An 18,626-nucleotide genomic window follows, 5' to 3' on the forward strand; every position below is an offset into this window, starting at 1 on the left:
TCATTTGTTTTCTGGTGATCTATATTTTCGCTGGGGTTCCGACACTTACGCCCTGCTCATGAACGCATCACAGGAAGTGGTTCACTGGGCGAGGCCTCCAAGGAGGATGTTATTGTTAGCTTCTGTAGTAAACACACTACTGCACACATTTACTATAAGAACTTGGAAAGGTAAACAGAATTCATATTGTACGAAGTTATATTTATTTGCACATTTCAAATAATGGTTAATACTGCGAGTTGGCGGAGCAGTGGGGAGACTGGAGGGGCTGGTTAAACGAGCTGTGATCAGTTTGCTAACTTTAGCTTTAGCTCAGATCAGAACTTTCTTTAACTAACTGTTCCACCGAGCGTTTTTCCCATGTTATATTATAGTTCTTTACACAATTTATTATTTTCCTTATCAAAGGTTCTCGCTGGAGTTTATTTAGGACGATTTTCGTAACTCTTTTACATTAGCAAAGCTAAATAGCCATGCTAGCAAAGGGGGACCCCCTCTACACAAACTATTCGATTACATCTGTGATCATGGATAAGATTCAGTCAAATTCTTATTAAACTAGCACAACAAATGTCGCTACAGTGATGCAACCTATCGTGTGGGATTGCTTTAAACAGGTAGGTAAAGTTATAAGCCAACGTACTCCTTTGTTGTTAGTCGTTAGCTGCTTCTTTTCAACTTCAAGTCGTAGTAAGGAGCTGCTAATAAACTCGTAACATGCAATGTATATGTTGTGCTGCATTTGCAGTTATACTTGTGATCTCCTAATGCTTTCTTTACCGAATGCAGAAGAGGCAGAGAGTGAATTTAATTCAGTAAGTTTGTCTCCCTCCTCGAGGCAGAAATCAGTTGCAACTTTCATTGTCTCGAGTTTTATCTGTAGATGGCTGTAGCTGCTGAAAAGGAGGGTCTCATGCTGCAGATTTAAAGAAGACTAAATAAAGTTTGTTGTTGGATTATTCTTTTTTTAATCAGAGGTTTGAATTTGTCATTTGTACTTTTCCTTATCTAAGGTAACCTGTTTGAAGGGCACACTGGCAACAGAGTAGAGGCAGACTCCCTCACCAACATGTTGATTGAAGATGGAGTGTTTGTTAGTGGCATAACAGGAACCTAGATCAACCTAACAGAAAGTGGAGGCTCCTGTTTGGCTTTTTAATCAAAGGTCTTCACTTAAAAATGTACTTTAATTTGGTTTATATGTGAAATAAATTAATTGTGCTTTTTAATCTTACTTTGCTGCCTTGACTGAGGATTAGTTTAATACATTTCACTAGTTTTTTCCAGCTAGGGATTAATATGTGTGGTTGTAGTTTACAACGTATTATTGATTGTGGTACCAAGACTTTGATTTTGATGGTGTAACAGCCCATATTAAATGGTACCAGAATGTTATTGAAATAACATGATCTAATTGTACATTAGTTACATTTGGTCCAGTGCTTAGACAACATCATATATATTATCATTTTAAAGAGACTCTTTTTACTGTATTTGTGGTTTCTATTTTGCCGTATTTGTTTCACCAGCAGTACAAAGTAACATTAAATAAATTAGTTTCCATGACAGAGTTTTCGCGGGTCATTAAAAGTAATTAAATTATTATTTTTTAAATTAAGGCCTTAATTGGCATTAAAATTCATTAAATGTAATTATCGTGGCATTTAAAATACTTTTTTTTTATCAATCAACAATTTCGTCAGATATATCAAGATTTATTTGCGCGAATCTTCTTATGGTTGAACGTAAAGCCGTATGTTCAGAAAAGAAGCTCGAGGTAGAGAAAAAGCTAGAGAATGGGAAAATGTAATTTGGTTTGTATCTTAGGGTTGGGTTTGTTAGGTTTGTTTTGCTTTTGCTTTATTCTGGTTATGTTTTTTGCATTAATCTATTTTTGTTATTTCAGGTGTTCTCTTTTTAGGTTTAATTTCTTTAATATAATTTAATAAATTACATTTTCATTTAATGTGAAAATCCTTGTGTGGTCTCCTTTAATGTTACCCCACCAAATAAGTGTGGTGGACACGATTTTTTTACAAGATTTTTTTTCATTAATGAAAATTTTAAAGGATTTTTTTTTCTTTCAACTTTGCTTGGATGTTAAATGTTACAGTCATAACAGTTCAGGCTTTAGTTTTACAAATCTGATGCTTGGTGTCCCCTTTAACTGGCTTTTAAATGCTAAGTCAGTTTGTAAGCTTTAGACAAGTCCAGGCATGACTCCAATGCGACCACGGCTTTATACATTTGGCAGCAGAGTTGTTCCATCAGCACCCTGGAATAAAAACCAGCATCCCGGCTGATCTCTGCTACCATTTGGACCTCTGGTGATGCATTAAATAGACACTGCGCTGTGCTCTTAACGGTGTGAAGAATTTCAAATATTTTTGCTAAGGTTTCAGTTTGCTGCAGACATCACAAGCTTTCCAGCAGCTCTATGAAAGCTTGCAGTTCATAACAGAACACTTTAATCATTTCTTTAAAGTCTGATTAACTCTCTCCCCTGACAGTAATGGGCTGAGATCCACCTGTGTAAAAAAATGATGAGGAACAGGCAGTGCGTCCTGTGTGAAATCGTCTGCTCCTCCAAGCAGGTAATAACCCAGAGGTGGAATTTTTCTCCATGCTTCTTCAATTGATGACCTCTGTATGCATAAAGCTGTTTTACTTTCTTGTGCATAAACATCCTCTTATAAAATTAATTTAGCTCTCTTCAATTTAAACACTAACCCCTCTGGAAATGATCTGCAAATCCTAAAAGTGAAACACATCTCTTTGTTAATCTGCAGGACATGGATGAGCACATGAGGAGCATGCTTCACCACCGGGAGCTGGAGAAGCTTAAAGGCCGGTGAGTTCAGCTCTCGCCCTTTAAAAGTAAAAGTTTCTTTTGTCCGAATCTGTTTGGGTCATTTGCACGTGTGCACACAAGCACGTGTTTTGAAGAGGTGCTGACAGCTGCCTTCACTGCTGCATGTATATTTAGACCCAATCTGAACAACAGACATGGCTGTTAGAAGTCAAAGGGCTCCTTGTGACTCTCCATCCCCCCCTTAGATGACTGAAAGAATGTGGCCTGTTGCTGAGATTGCTGTCACGATTTTGTGTCAATATGTAACATAAAGCGGTGGTTTGGTTTAAAAATGACACAATGATTCAGAGTCATTGTTAAACGCTGATGGTTTGTTCTGATTACTTTGTCCTAAAATTTGAGACAAAACATTTTTTTTTTTTTTTGGAGATGTACCAGAAATGAGTAACTCTGTTTTAGAAGTGCTTGCCAGCTGCATGAGAGGCCTGAAAATGGTTCCACCCCATGACACAGATTTACAGAGACCCAGGAAAGCAGCTGCACCCACCCCCCACCCCCAAATGCAGAATGACAGGATGGCATACCAGGGTGAGGTTTAAAATGGAGTCTATGAGCAGCTGCCCTCAGCTTCGGTTTCACTGCTTTACTTGGGATTGGCGTTCAGGGTCTCCAGGCCCAATAACACAAACCGTCATGCAGGATTGAGGTGGGGGGTGGGTTCTGGCATTTGGAGCGCAGAGGGAGGTCAAATACAGACGGCGCCTTCTGTGAAGCACCAGAGCGCAGCGGACACCATCATGAAGGCGCACTGAGCTGAGGACGGCGGCCTCTTTTCCACCCACACGTCCCAGCGCTGTGCTGCATGGCTGGACTCCAACATCTAAACTAGCACGCTGCCTGGGTCCAGCCTGGCCGCCGCCATCTACGGCCTGCTGAAAAATAGGGAACATTAAGATCAGGATGATTTAAGACTTTAACGCATATAAATTTCTAAGTTAGTTGCCTCCTGATCTGCAAGAGACAAATCAGACTAATTATTTGACAGGATTGTTGAGTAATCTCCTTTCCTGGGTTTATTATTAAGACGTCAAAGTTATAAGCGAGTAGAGCCGGCGTGTAAGAGCAATCAGCAGCATCATGCCTGAAGGAAGGATTGAACCACCGCTCTCGCCTTCTCTCCCCAGTGACTGCGGACACGAGTGCCGAGTGTGCAAGGTGAATATGGCTAGCCTGACTGACTACGCCAGCCACATTTCCAGCCCCACGCACAAGCAAAACGTGGAGGCAGCCGTCAAACAGCAGAACAGGGATGACCAGGACGAAGAATACTTTGACCAGACGCTGGTGGAGCTGATCCAGAAGAGGAAAGAACAGATCAGGTAAGACAATAAGATAGCCGAGTGATCTGATTGAGAAAAGAGGCTCCAGACTGAACTGCTCTGATGATTCTTTACTTAAAAACACTTTTTTTTTTCTGTGTGTTTTATTAGATATCTAAGATGTAATCATGAGTAGGTCAAGCTGCAGTCGACCAACATATGCCATGTAGTCGCATTCTAACCTTTTTTAGCCGGAGTCAAATGTCAGACCTGTGGGCTAAAAAAAAAAAAATTTGAAAATGCATGACCGCACACGGAGTTCAGACACGGGCTCAAACCTAAAACTTTGTGGATATATTAAGACACACTGGATATTTAAGCCTTTTATGATGACTTTGATATATACCGGTATATCTATAAAAAAAGATTTGTCTAGACTAATTTTTATGCCATTCCATTTGTTGATCTGTCTTACACCATGAATTAGAGACATTTCAATCAGGAGCTTCTGGAGCTGGTTTGACACCAAGCTTTGCTCCTCTGTCAGAGTCATTTTCAATCAGCTCCCATGACGTCAGCCTCTTTTCAAACCTTTAAAGAGCAGCGGTATTTGAACATTTTGTCCACATTTTATAATTAAAGGAAAGCTCAACCCTAAATAATTTTCTTTGCTGATAAACTGCAAACATGGGTGTTTTATAGGGCTGTCTACATGTCCCAGGGCATTTTAGAGACAGTTTGCTGCACATTCCACTGTTTGGTCTAAAACTGTCTGTTTGGCACTCCCCTCAGTTCAAATGAGTGTACTGCGACTTTGAATCTGGTCCACAAAACAACACAAAAAAGGTATTTTCTCGAAAAAGCAACAGGATGGGTCCGAAATCTTTATCTGAGATGTGATAAATAATAAACGGATCTAACCTACATTTATTTACAGAGATGTTTTTAGAAATATTCAGAGATCTCTTTATTTTTTGTTGGCGATAAAGCTTTTCCAGCAGACTTCCACTCAGATGAAACCAATCCCATGCAGTCATTAAGTCGCTTATGTGGATGACTTCCTGTGATGGCCGCAGTGTCTGAGTGCTTAACAAAAGCAATATATGAAATCAATCACCTTAAAAAATTTGCATCTTAGCCTCATGTAGCATGTTAGCTGATGCTAGTTAGCATGTGCTGCAGTTTTGCTGGACCTCTGAACCAGAGCCGTCCTGCAGAGAAAACTTCCCCCCTTCATATACGGTAGTATTTGATTATGAAATTATGAATACACGCCAATTTTGGCATGAATGAATGAATACATCTTAATAGTGATAAATCTACATTGGGTCGTGATAGATAAATCTTGAAATAAATAAAAATATATATACATACCATATATTGACATCAATTAAGCTTACATAAAGGAATGAATATAACTTTAGATAGATAACTGATAAAATGTGTTTTTATTTAATTACAAATATTAATTTATGTTATGGAATATTTATTTATAATTTGTTTACAGTATTTTTGTTCAATTTAGAAGTAAATGACACTCCTTGATTGTTACCAAGGGCAGTACTTCTTTATTCTTTTTTAAAATCGATGCCTTTCATATTTGTGAGTCATTTTGGTGGAACGGCGATTGTGATAACATGCCCTTAATATAGCTTATACATAGTCAGAATTCTGATTCTGATTCAGAATCAGAATCAAAATTCTTTATTGTCATTGCTCCACAGGGGTGCAACTTTGATTGTGAGGTTTTATACCAACATATCCAAAGCTAGTCTGTTCCATGGCAGACATACCTCTCTAAGACTGAAAACAGCCTCAGAAGTTGTTCTCATATTTGTTAATGATCCAAAAACATCCATGTTTATTTCATTTGTAGAAAAGAGAAGGAAGCTGCAGCTGCAAAGCTGGCAAAAGAAGAAGAAGAACGAAAGAGAAAAGAGGAGTTTCAGCAGAGACTGAACAAACTTAAGGAACGTTACTTTCTGGAGCGGCAGGCGTCCCAGCAGGGCTTCAATGGACCCAGCCAGCACAACTCTTGGCACAGGAGAAGCTACCAGGATGGCAGAACGGAGGGGCTGAAACCATTGTATCAGAACCAACAGGGGAAGAGCGCCACGTGGCACGCCCAGGAGGCCCCTGGTTTACAGAGATGGGCGACCATGGAGTTTTCCAATAAAAGGGGGGATGGCAGCAAGACTCGGGGCAACGGCAGTGAGCAGAGTCGACTGCCCTGGCTCTGCAGTGGAGGAAGCAGTAACGGACTCTATGGTCATAACAACATCGCCAGGTACGCCACACAGGCAAGGCCCCACAGCTTTTTGGGGCCTAGGTTTCTGGGCCAGGCTTTCAACCACTTTGGAAGTAGAGGAGATGTTAGGAGAGGTCAGCAGGACGCCAGGTATCAAAAAGAAGAGGCTTCACCGGCAGACTCAGACCATCATGGTAAAAATTCCAAAACTCATGGCAGCAATCCTAAGTTAGACAAAAGCTGCCGCTGGTCTCCCTATCCTGTCGTGTCCGGATCGCATGGTGAGATGCTCCAGAATACGTCAGAAACGCTCCTGAAAACCCCCCAGTCTGATCCCAAACCAGGTGACTCAGGCGTGCAAAGTGTGGAAGAGAAAAATAAGCATCCATTGAAAAAAAGACCGGCCCTCAGTGATAGCAAACAAAGCAGTGAGCCTAGAAATAGAACCTCACAACAGGAAGAGCAGAAGAGTTCCTCAGTCCCTGAAACCAGAACTGTGGCCTCCAGCCTGAAGTCAAAACCAATTGGTAAACAAATTGGGAGCAAGGTACCTGTTGGCTACCTGACTGAACGGCAGGAGAAGTTCCTCCCAGAGGTGAAACGCTCAGTCAGACAGATTGGATTCGAGAGAAGGAGCTCTATTGAGAGGACAACCCGCCCTGGGGAGCAACAGCTGGATCACAGACACAACCAGAGCCCGCCAGTCAAAGACAAACACCGGAGTTCTGGTAAAGCATCACCGCCTGTGGTAGTCAGGCAGGAAATGGCTCCATCCTCATCTACCGAAGACAACTTTGTCCAGTCACTTCAGGTCAGCACCTCCAACACAGTGAGCACAGAGCCTGCAGCTTCAGAACCTGCAGCTTCAGTAAGGAAGGAAGAGGAGAGCGGGGACGGAGCAGAGAGGCGGAGCTCCTCAGGAGTCCAAACTGAGGCAGGCCAGAGCTCAGAGAGCGACACGCTCAGAAGCAGTGAAGCCCAGATGGCCTCAGGGTCGGACACATCCGCCTTGTCCAAACTGGACCTCCCCCCTGTCTTAAAGAGGGACCTTACCAAACACATGAGCTCCAAAAGCAAAGCCACGGGCCACGAGCCGAACCTGAACATCGCCCGCCGCGTGCGAAACCTCAGCGAGTCGAGGCGGAGCGACGCGGAGAAAGATTCTGGCCTCAAACCGACTGTGAGGCAGCTGATCAACTCCTCCGGCCCACGGCGCAGTGTGAACTGGGAGCAGGTTTACCAGGAGGTCCGAAAGAAGCAGGACAAGGGAAAAGGCATGCCGAGGTGAGGGTTTCCTCCAAGACGTTTCCATTCTCTGTCACTGCTGTTTAGATTAACACGTTTCATCTGTGCTTCCTCAGGTTTGGCATTGAGATGGTGCCGTTAGAGCAGGAGTCCCAAAACCAGGGGGAGGATGGAGACGCCCTGCTGGAGGGCTTTCAGTGGGAATCACTGATGGAGATCACAGCTGAGAGCAAATCTCGTAAACGCTCCCTGTCAGAGAGCAGCCTCACGCCTGGAATCCCTCATCCCGTGTGTTTTTCTTTAAAATCAGAGGAAACGGTAGAGGAGCAGGAGTCTTTGCCTCTTTCTGCTCCAGAGAAGCCAGACAAACTGGCCAAAGTTCTCCAGCCGTCTGATTCAGCGCTGGGGGACAGCAGCTCAGGGACGGAGCAGTGTGACGGGCAGGGGACGGGAAAGAGGAGACGAGCCGCAGGGGTGAGTTCAGGGAAACACGCTTTAACCTCTAGTTTATACCTCCATGTCTAAACATTTCTCTCTCATGTTTAGGACTCTCCCAGCATGGGGGCATCTTCTCTGGAGGGGGCCAACAAAAGGAGGAAAATCAAACCCAAAAAAGGTTTGCATCAGGATTAGAGATTAAAGCTTTACCGCCACTGAAGATCCTAATGCGTTTATTTGTGTTTGGAGCAGAGCGCCTGCAGATTGACCAGCTGCTCGCTGTGTCACTGCGGGAGGAGGAGCTGAGTCAGTCCCTGCAGAACGTGGACACCAACCTGATCCAGGCCCGGGCGGCGCTGGAGGCCGCCTACCTGGAGGTGCAGCGACTCATGGTGGTTAAACAGCAGGTAGGCTGTGTTTCCACAGGTCCTTGGAAAAACAGACCATGTTAGATTATTAATCCGAGATTAATTTCAATAATCTTTAAGAACATTAAAGAAACTACACTTTGTCAAAAATTTTGAAATCATGATGCATGTTCTCAAAATAAGAAGTCTCTCCAAGTTTTATTGTCTTTCTGCTCTTTGAATTAGATTTTAACAAAAGTGTTGGATCTTAAAGTGTTTTAGTAAAACCTCATTAGAACCCAAACTCCTTATCACAGCTAAAGTTAACGTGTTTTTATCCTCCTTTAGATGACAGTGGAGATGAGCACGCTGAGAAACAAACGGATAGAGCTGCTCAAAGGCATGCAAGGTAAAAAAAAACAACATTTAGGTTATAATCAGTTATTATATTTAGATATTTTTAGCTAAGCATTGCTCTTTGTTTCTTTTGAACTTTCCATCCCACATTTCTTAAACAAACGCAACAGATTTACCAACAAACAAGGAGAATGATGCGTTTTCTCAATGATTTTCTTAAAGAAAAATCTGAAAAGTGTGGTGTGCATTTTTCTTCCCCCTTTCACGCCTCTTCTCTCACAATACCCCTCCACCTAAGTTCTAGATATGTATGAAAGGAGCCTTTCTGTCTGTAATCTAATCTCCAGCTTTTTTTTTAAGATCTCAGAAGTTTTGTTGACATAAGTGGACAAACTGCATCAGGAAGACTGAGTCACAGAGTAGACTAGAAAGGAACTTGCAGAGAGAGTTAGGCTATAAAACGGTGTTCAGTTTCAACATCTAATGCTACGTTCACAGCACACGTGATAGAAGCAGCTGGTAAGGTGCATTAAAAGGTCCTGCAGTGCGTCTCAAGCAGCGCATCTTGACACATTTTAGCATCCGCCTCATGAGCTTCTGAGCATCTGATGCGCGTGACACACTTCACAAACAGCAGCTGCTGGAGTTAGAAAATGTTAACTTTTACTGCTCAACGTGCCACACCAACCAATCAGAGAAGCTGATCTGGGAGCTGACAGGCACAAAGACATGGCGCTGCTGATGCAGAACAATATGATCAGTCCTCTGAAACAGTTTATTAATGCCTAAATTAACTTAAATTGTCAAAACCGTCCGGCAAAATGTTATTAGTTATTTATTATTATTCTGGTGCCTACAGTTTGTACCACAAAAAGTAAAAATGCTAACATCTACTTCCAGCCGTCACAAACAGCAGCGGAAACCCCCCAGCTGCTGCTAGATTCCCAGCGACCGTGCACCCGGTATGTGGGCGTCTGCGCACCTCCGACAGCAAAAATTATATTTTAAGACAGGATGAACAGATGATGTTTTGAGGTGCACTCTCTCACTTAAGAATATATTAAATCAAATTTTTACCAGCTTATCACAGCAAATATAGCAAAGCTGCTCTGCCATTGAACACAGGAGCAGCAGAAGCATCAGACGCACCTGTACACACTTTACTAGACGCCCCTCAGGAGCATCAAAAATGCTCTTAAGGCGTCTGAGCTTAATGTGTCAAAGTATCAAAATAAAGGAGCAGGCGCTTTTTTGCTGGACAAAGCGCGTGCGGTGTAAATGTAGCATAAGAAAACCCCAAACTTTCCCAGATACTCCATCAACTGACAGGCTTTACATCTGCTCATTGACTGATGCATTAGTACGCTCAGCAGGCATGCCTTGGTGTCCTAAAGGATAAGCATTGCTGGTCTCTCTACCTGCTATCCATTGTTAATGTTTTGTTTGTATTTTTTGTTGTTGTTTAAATGTAGACTTCTGTAGCATTTGTTACTATTGGATTTCATGTAAATGGAAGTAGGAAAAGTAACATGGACTCTAAGAATCGGCTCGACAATATCTGCTGTTATCAGGAGTGGCCTTAAAAAACTGTATTAGTGATTAGGGAAATGGCCCAGAGGCCCTTTAAATAATGTGAGGTTTATGTTTGTGATATGAGAAACGTGTACTTTTGAAAATATTTGAAGGGGAACTCTTTTAACAAAGTTTGATCTGCTTTTATCTTTTTAGGTGCTACTGAGGAGGCTCCAGAGCTCAGTCTGAAACTGAAAGACATGGCTGCTTTTGGAGCTGAGCTCTCTGAGAAGTCCTCCACTGCTGGGTGCAGTCCTAATCATTCTGCAGAGTGTGCTTCCCCACCTTCCTCCACTCTCCCTCAGCCCGTAGTCATCAAGGAGGAGCCCCAATCTCCAGTCTGCATCGACTTGGAGCCGGATCCTTATAGCAATATAACGAGCTGTGCACACAGCACCACCGCAGAGCTACAGAACCCCTCAGGTAACTTCATTTGGAGTCCCTGGTCAGTGAAATAAACCATGTTGATTGTGTGTCTCAGCAGGTTTTAAGTGTTTACTTTTATTAAACATTAATGTTGCTTCAAGCTTTTAGATACAATTAAAAAATCATTTTCTATCTGTAACCCAGCAGATCCTGTCCACAGCCTGAGGATGTCTCCTGGAAGGGAACCTGAACCTCAACAAACTAACACAGAAGAGCCTCCAGCATGCAAAGAGAAGCTATCTGCACAGATCAACAAAACCGAAAGGTCTCCAGAGGCGTCATGGAGCTGCAACAGCTCTAAAACAGTTTCAAAGTCATCACTCACCAGAAGAGGCTCTGAGCTCCCTGATACTGCTGTCACTGAGTCGCTCCAGTCCACCCCAGCGTTTATTTTGCCCGACCCTCCACTAGAGCTAAGGAGTGGAAGGCGCGTGAGGAAGCTCAAGAAGAGGAAGGTGTTGAAAAAAGCCCAGGGAGTAGAGCAGTTTCAGAGCAGTGACACCGAGATGGACGAGGAGGCCTCAAGGCCTAGGTGGATGCGCCAGCGCAGAAGGCCGAGCGGAGGCTCTCAGTTCAGCACCTCCAGTTTGCCCACGGATGAAGGCAGCAAGAGACCTAGCAGCGGCGTAAAGGCAGACAAACGTTCAGACGCAAAGGTAGCACTTCCCCGAGAGAACCTTGATATAGAAGGAAGCATGGAGGTGACGGCGGCCTGTCAGCAGCCACAGGAGGACACGTTCACCCAGGCTCCTCCTCCGCCTGCAGTCCCAGGCCCAATAAAATCTGAGCCGCACAGCCTGGCCTGCAACGAGGTCTCCTCCACCAGTGACATGGATCTGTGCAAATCCTCTGAGAGGTTGGTCATACAAAAAAGAAAAACCCCGAAAATTAATATTTATTTACATTTTCTAGAGTTTCCAACTAAATAATCTCATAAAGCATCAGAAAAGACTAAATAAATCCCATGATTCAGTTCCTGCCATCTGTTAAAAAAAGAAACAAAACAATATTTAATGTTTGGAAGAAGATTGCAGCCATTGCTGCTTTAATATCATCACCAGTGATTTATATGGAATAGGCTAATATCTTTAATATTACACCAATGTTTTCATATTTGTTTTTTCTGTATCTTTTTTAAAGAAAAAAGCATAAAAAAAAAAGCAAAAAAATGTTTATAATGCAAAATATTTGTAGAAATCACACATTTACAGAAATTACAAATCAAGTTACATTGATATATCCATTGCATATTTATTGAAAAAGTAATATTTTGTGCCTTAGTCTTATAGATTATTAGCTCTCTGCTTCAATAGTGAGTCTGATGGTGGATTTTTTTTGTGTTTTCAGTGATTTATCTTTTCCCGTCACGCTGCCCAGGACCTCATCAGGTACGTTGGTCATTCATTTTATTGTTGTATTTTCTAAGAAACAGACTCGAGTGGATATTATTTTACAAAGGCCAAAGGGTTATTTGGAGTTGTTTAGTGAGAAAAGGGGTTTAGGTTCAGCAGGTCTTTCTGTCTCATGTATTTTTTCTTCATCTTATCTCCTACCTGTAAAAAAAACAGTTAATACCTGGGGCTGTATAGTATCGGTAAAATATTCTTTTGTTTTTCAGCATTTGTATAAAGTACAGTGATGAATAGCTATTAAAATGTTCATATCGCATCAAACATTTAATGTAGTTGTACATAACAAAGGTGATAGCAGTTATTTTTTACTATTATTGCGTTTGTGTACATTATGTCTAATTATGTTTAGTTGAAATAAATATTTTTTAGTGAATATGGGGAAAATATTAGAAGTTCATAATGTTTTTTATTCACAATTGTAGTTTTACATGAACAAATTATATTTTTTTATTGAATTAATGAAATAGAATAAATCCAAATCAAATCAAGAGCTACAAGTTTACCACCTCCATTAACATTAGCACTCGCCCACCCATGTCTGCTTATGGCTAACCTTGATGGAGGTTCCCCCTCATTTCACAGAGAAGAAGCCAATATCAGCTATATGTATATATGTATATATACATATTTTAGACCCTTTAAAATGCAGAAAACTAATATTTATACGCCATATATTGTTTTATTTTCTGTAAAATCAATACTTGCTTTAAACATATGGTTTGTTGTTTGGCTCCCTCCAGTGGTCTGGAACACTTTCGTTTTTGTTTTTTTTTTGTGACTTTGCTGCTGTTTTCAGTATTTGCATCATTATCTTTTTGGGGATTGCAGCATTTCTCACTTGCTTTTTTTTTGTTTGTTTGTTATTGCGTGTTTTCCGAGTTAGCTTCACAGATATTTGCAGCTTGTTTTGTTGTTTATTCAGCATTTGCATCCGTTGGCCACAGTCATTTTGGGCAATCGGCCAATACTTTAATGTAAAAGCGATCTTAATTTTCTCGCCCTCAAAATAGAAAAAGCCGATCGGCCATAAAACTGCTACAATCATTTCCTTATTTAAGCCCTTAATCCTATTATTGTTTACTATTTTATTTATATCAACAAATTATTTTAAGGACATCTGCTAAAGATGCTACACTCACCTACTAATCTGAAAGTATTTTTGATTAGCATTTCTTGGCTGTATAATGTGGAACTTTTTTTCTCTGTGTGTTTGTTAGACGCCTTCTCCGATCATGGTGAGGATGACATGCCGACTGAAGGAACATTTCATGGCCACCAGGAGGCTGTGAACGCCCTCCAGATCCACAACGGGCTGTTGTACACGTGCTCCGGGGATCGGACCATCAAAGCCTTTGACTTGGTGGTGGGTGAAGCTCCACCTCTGCTGCCTAATATCAGGTATTTGTGGAAAATAAAACAGCTTTTCTTGTTGCAGAGTCATAAATGCGTGGGCGTGTTTGAGGGTCACAGCTCCAAAGTGACCTGCCTGTTGGTGTCCGTCGCTCCATCCTTACATCATCGCCTTTATTCGGGGTCCAGCGACCAGACCATCCGCTGCTACAGTCTCAAGGTAAAAGCAAACTTGTTCTGAATTGTTTTGTTGCCATGTTTGGACATTTCCCTGATGCTGAATGTTGTGTGCAGACGCAAGAGTTTGAGCAGCAGTTCCAGCTGTCCGACCGAGTCCTCTGCCTCCACAGCCGATGGAAGATGCTATACGCTGGTCTGGCCAATGGCACAGTGGTGACCTTTAACCTCAGGGTGAGGGATACATGACAACAAGCTACTGTTTAGTTTGATTGATTTTATTTGAAAAGCACCAAACCTTTATTATTTAATGTTAAAACTAATATATTTTCTTGAGTTGGTTTAAATAGAGGATGGACTTTGACCCTATTCAAAAGCTGTCATTTCAAAATTGTTTTTGTTTTAGTTTTAATATATAGAGGGAATTTCGTTTCATTATTGTTGCAAGCAAAGATAATTTTTTGTCAATACAAACATAAAACATTTATATAAAAAAAAATAGATGTATTTATTTTAATAGTCCTAAAATATGAAACATAATTTGAAAAAAAAACAAAGTTTTTGTAAAAAAAAAAAAAAAAAAAAAAAAAAAAAAACTAAGTCTGGGAAAACATCACAGTTACTCTTAAAACCTTTTTCTGATTAAGAAGTGTTTCAAAGTTTTATTCCTGGATCGCATTTTCATTATTAAATTTCCATTTACAAAATGTTTTCTTTGCTTTTGACAATAATGGAACGAAATTCCATATAAAACAGGTTTATGAGTCAAGTTTTTTCATTCCTGGACACATTACAGACCTCAGGAGAAAATAAAAAGATCAAAACTATTTTACCAAAAAAAGTGATAAATTAGGTAGTTTGGGTCTTTATTGGTTAAAGAAGGAAACTTTTGTTCCTAAGGGTCAGCCTGGCTGTATGTTCAGGGTCTTCTGCAGCCTTTAACTGGTTTCCTTCCAGTATTTACTTTTATTCAGCTTTCCATGGGCTGATTTTCTTCCCTCTAAAGCTGCTATCGTTTCTTTTTTTTGGGCTACATCTAATGGCTTAAGCTGCTTTTGATTGAAAGCCTGATTTGTAGAGTGGTGTCTTAAAGTCCAATCATTGGTTTCTTCCAACTGAGCTGTTGTTCCATGTAGCTCCTCCATAGATTCCATAGGTCCTCCTGCTGTTTCCCTGATTAATGCTCCCCTTGCCTCTTTACCTAACTTTGTAGATTTTTATTTACAAACTAAGGTTACTGCTTGGTAAAATGATCCATATACTTAACATTTAAGCACCACCTTGTGTCGGCCCTGAAGCTTGTGTTTGTTTTCAACTGATGAAAAACTGCTTTCATCTGCAGCAGCTTGAGTTGACGGAGTTCATGTTTTTGCGCTTCATTGTTTAGACAAACAAGCAGATGGACACATTTGAGTGTCACGGGCCACGTGCCGTGAGCTGTCTGGCCTCGTCGCAGGAGGGAGCACGGAGGATCCTGCTGGTTGGCTCCTATGACAGCACCATCAGCGTGAGAGATGCTCACAGCGGGCTGCTGCTGCGCACACTGAAGGGCCACACCAAGGGTGTTCTCTGCATGAAGGTCGGTCAGCGCAACATTCTGGAGACATCTTTTTATGGTTTATCCAAAGGTCTAATAGCTTCCTCCATCTTTCCTCCCTTCCAGGTGGTCAATGATCTGGTAATCAGCGGATCCAGTGATCGTTCTGTTCATACCCACAACATCCACGTACGTTTCTCTCATGGTTCTATTTCTCTAACATGAAAACCTTTTCTTATTAAACTCATAAATTTACTAAAACTTTTTTTTTTTATTTCTTAAAAAAGACAGGGGAGCTTGTTCACTCATTAAAAGGTCATAGCCATGGTGTTACCGTGGTGACCGCTCTGGGGAAAGTCATGGTCACAGCCTGCCTGGACAAACTGGTCAGAGTTTATGACCTACAGGTCAGTCTGTCCAGAAACTAAAAAATAATTGTTCTTGCTACAGATTTCTTTCAGTTATAGAAGGGAAAATGAGATTAGGTTTTGTTTCATTCTGGAAATGTTCACTGTGTCCACAGACTCAGGACCAGCTGCAGGTCTATGGTGGATACAGTGATATGGTGTTATGCATGGCCATCCATAAGAACATGGTGAGAAAACATGACGTATTTATTTCTAAGTAACTTTGACTATTTTATCTAGATTATAATTCCTCCCAAATGTTCTCACAATACTTATTGTCTCAATGTCCAAAATGATCATGGTTTATGACTCAACAACTCAATTTTATTAAAACGTTTTCAAGTAATCCTATAAAAGAACCAACAACGCTTTTGTATTTTTTCGTCTTAAGTAAAATTCTTCCGAACTTTTAAGTCCAATGCTAAAGCTTTCAATAGTCACTGCTGCCACCCTCTGGCTTATAGTGGAACTGCATGTTTCACCAAACCTCACTATCTCACAATGTTTAAGATTTCTTTAAAAACTCCTGGATCCAGCTCATGATCTAGATTATCTATGTAGGGTAGTGTGAGATGAAGCAACTGCATTAAGGAGCCATTGCTAAGTTACATTTGGGTTGATTATGTAGTAGTGTTATTGCAGTAAATGTTGGTTTGCTTAAATCCATCATATCAGATCCCCCAAAAATTTATTGAAGTTTGTTTTTACAACTTGGAACAGGAAAACTTCTGGAAGTTAATATAAAATGTCAAAATTTGAGTTAAAAGCTTTTTGGATGCATTATTGAGTTGTCCTCTAAGCTAAAGTCCTGTGATAAACATATAACGAACACAGAAATTATTTCTAATCTTCAGGATGATTGTGTATTTTCAGATCTACACAGGATGTTATGATGGCAGCGTGCAGAGCATGAAGCTGAACATGATGAAAAACCACCGTTGCTGGGTAAGATAGCATCCTGATTCATTTGGTTTGTTTACAAACTTCCCCTCATACCAGCTGTTCAGCATGGAAATATTAATTGCCGCTGTGTTCACAGTGGCATGGCTGCCCGCTGGTCTTCGGGATGTCGAAGCATCTCCAGCAGCACCTGATCAACGACCACACTGCCACTGACTTCCAGGCATTCAAGTGCCGCTGGAAGAAGTGTGAAGAGTTTTTTAGCGCACGCAGCAGCTCCAAGCAGGTATAGCATCAGCCAGCACAATTTCAGACATTACTTTTCAGTAGAACTGCCTTTACGCTAAAACACATTTGACTGAAGTTAATAAAAAAAAGTAAAAAAAAAAAGGGAAAGAAATATATTTGAAATGTTAATTTATTTTTGCAGAAACAGTGCTTTGCAGAATATTTCTACCTATTCATTGTTTTTGTTCTATTACAAACACAAAACCTAGTTTATTTTAGGGGATTTTTATTAGATAGGCAAACACACAGCTGTGGGAAATAAAATCTTCTATATAAGTGGATTTGGTGGTTGAGACTATTCTGTATGAAGTCAGAATTCAGCTATAAGTCCACATGTGTACTATATAGTCATAGGAGCAGTTTTATTTAAAACACATGCACATGAACTACTACATATTTTATGAACATTTTATGCAACCAGATTCAATACCATGAGGACCCCATTATATTCCAATCAAGGAACTAAAGGGTAGTTAACCAGTACCTTAAGGGACTACTGGTTTGTTAGCAGATTAGAAAATCTCAGTGTTGAATAAACCCTCAACCAGTGTTGTCACAGCTAATGAAATACTTCTTGCTACCAAATGACTGCCTAGCTATTATTTTATGGACTTTTTGAGCCAAGCATCATATCAAGTAGTTACTAAGGAACTAATAATTATCTAATCAGAACCCGACCATTATCCAATGTTTTTTTGTACCCTAAAGTGAAACTACCCATTAGTTCCTGCTTAATTGCTCTGTGTTTCCTTGGTAACTACCCATTAGTTCCTGCTTNATTGCTCTGTGTTTCCTTGGTAACTACCCATTAGTTCCTGCTTAATTACTCTGTGTTTCCTTGGTAAATACTCACTAGTTCCTCATTAGTTACTCTTTTTTTCCTTGGTAAATAACCATTAGGGCCTGCTTAATCACTCTGTTTCCTTGGCAACTACCCATTAGTTCCTGCTTCATTGCTCTGTGTTTCCTTGGTAACTACCCATTAGTTCCTGATTAGTTACTCTGTGTTTCCTTGGTAAATACTCATTAGTTCCTCATTAGTTACTCTTTTTTTCCTTAGTAAATAACCATTAGTTCCTGCTTAATTACTCTATGTTTCCTTGGCAAGTATCCATTAGTTCCTGATTGGTTATTCTTTGTTTCCCAAATTTCCTCTCATCTAATGCAGGAATTTCCTTTTCTTTTGTAGATGGTGATCCTGCACATGCAGAAGCATGCTGAGGAAGAACCAGCAGTGGAGTCCTAAGAAGGCTGGTGGTGGGAAAACGTTTTCACTATCAGCCTTCTCCTTTAATAACCCTGCTCTCATTTAGCCTCCCATATTGGGAGGGGGGGCTTTGACACCTAACCGCCCTCCTTCCAGCCCGAAGAGCGGCTGTTTGACTATGTTATCCTTTATTTTTCCATGTTGGAATCCAACTGTGATTCTGTCCCAAAAGAAGTGGGGTAGGGGGGTTGTGTTGTTTTAATACTTTCTAAGAAACGCTGTCCTTCCTTTTCCTTCTTTTCGACCACTGCGTGTCTTTTTTTCCAACTGACCAAACCAAGATAAAGAAATGCGCAACTTTTTTTTGTTGTTGAAGAAACTCCAGTGTTGCCAGGGTCTGAGTGATCTGTTACACTTTTGTGCTGCAAACGCAGTAAAAACAAAACAAAAATGGCATGGTTTGAGATGTTTTTGTAAGTGTGCATTTGTGAAATGTTTTGTTGAGCGACCTGAAGTAACTTTGTTTCTCTCTTTTAATTGCCGTAACTTTGTGTCAACGGCAGGACTGAGTCTGTTCGTGTGTA

The 18,626-nt window shown here is 40.9% G+C and overlaps 1 protein-coding gene across 2 annotated transcripts; it reads left to right on the top strand.

Moving 5' to 3' along the window:
• The first annotated feature begins 121 nt into the window (after nucleotides 1-121).
• On the top strand, nucleotides 122-18,482 carry LOC107096800 (zinc finger protein 106-like). Of its 2 annotated transcripts, none has more exons than XM_015393619.1 (22): nucleotides 122-617; nucleotides 2,511-2,594; nucleotides 2,790-2,851; nucleotides 3,997-4,191; nucleotides 6,008-7,663; nucleotides 7,741-8,098; nucleotides 8,171-8,240; nucleotides 8,315-8,469; nucleotides 8,758-8,818; nucleotides 10,495-10,761; nucleotides 10,909-11,620; nucleotides 12,112-12,152; nucleotides 13,394-13,539; nucleotides 13,612-13,746; nucleotides 13,821-13,937; nucleotides 15,091-15,282; nucleotides 15,367-15,429; nucleotides 15,528-15,647; nucleotides 15,764-15,835; nucleotides 16,521-16,592; nucleotides 16,687-16,833; nucleotides 18,025-18,482. In XM_015393619.1, exons 2-22 carry the CDS (start codon nucleotides 2,541-2,543, stop codon nucleotides 18,079-18,081), a joined length of 4,752 nt encoding a protein of 1,583 aa, XP_015249105.1. In that variant the 5' UTR covers nucleotides 122-617; nucleotides 2,511-2,540; the 3' UTR covers nucleotides 18,082-18,482. The 2 variants fall into 2 exon arrangements, with proteins under 2 accessions (XP_015249105.1, XP_015249106.1); XM_015393620.1 differs by having other exon boundaries at nucleotides 123-617; nucleotides 10,912-11,620.
• Nucleotides 18,483-18,626: the final 144 nt, after the last annotated feature.

The sequence above is a fragment of the Cyprinodon variegatus genome, unplaced genomic scaffold (genome assembly GCF_000732505.1).
Source record: "Cyprinodon variegatus isolate N-32 unplaced genomic scaffold, C_variegatus-1.0 Scaffold650, whole genome shotgun sequence".
In the NCBI taxonomy this organism is placed as follows: Eukaryota; Metazoa; Chordata; class Actinopteri; order Cyprinodontiformes; family Cyprinodontidae; genus Cyprinodon; species Cyprinodon variegatus.

What these genes read in the sequence shown, in the direction of transcription:
- LOC107096800 (XM_015393619.1), top strand. Translation starts at nt 2,541, where the DNA reads ATGATGAGGAACAGGCAGTGCGTCCTGTGTGAAATCGTCTGCTCCTCC. An exon ending in TCAGAGTTTATGACCTACAG is followed by an intron (nt 15,648 to 15,763) that starts GTCAGTCTGTCC and finishes CTGTGTCCACAG; the next exon opens with ACTCAGGACCAGCTGCAGGT. An exon ending in CACGCAGCAGCTCCAAGCAG is followed by an intron (nt 16,834 to 18,024) that starts GTATAGCATCAG and finishes TTTCTTTTGTAG; the next exon opens with ATGGTGATCCTGCACATGCA.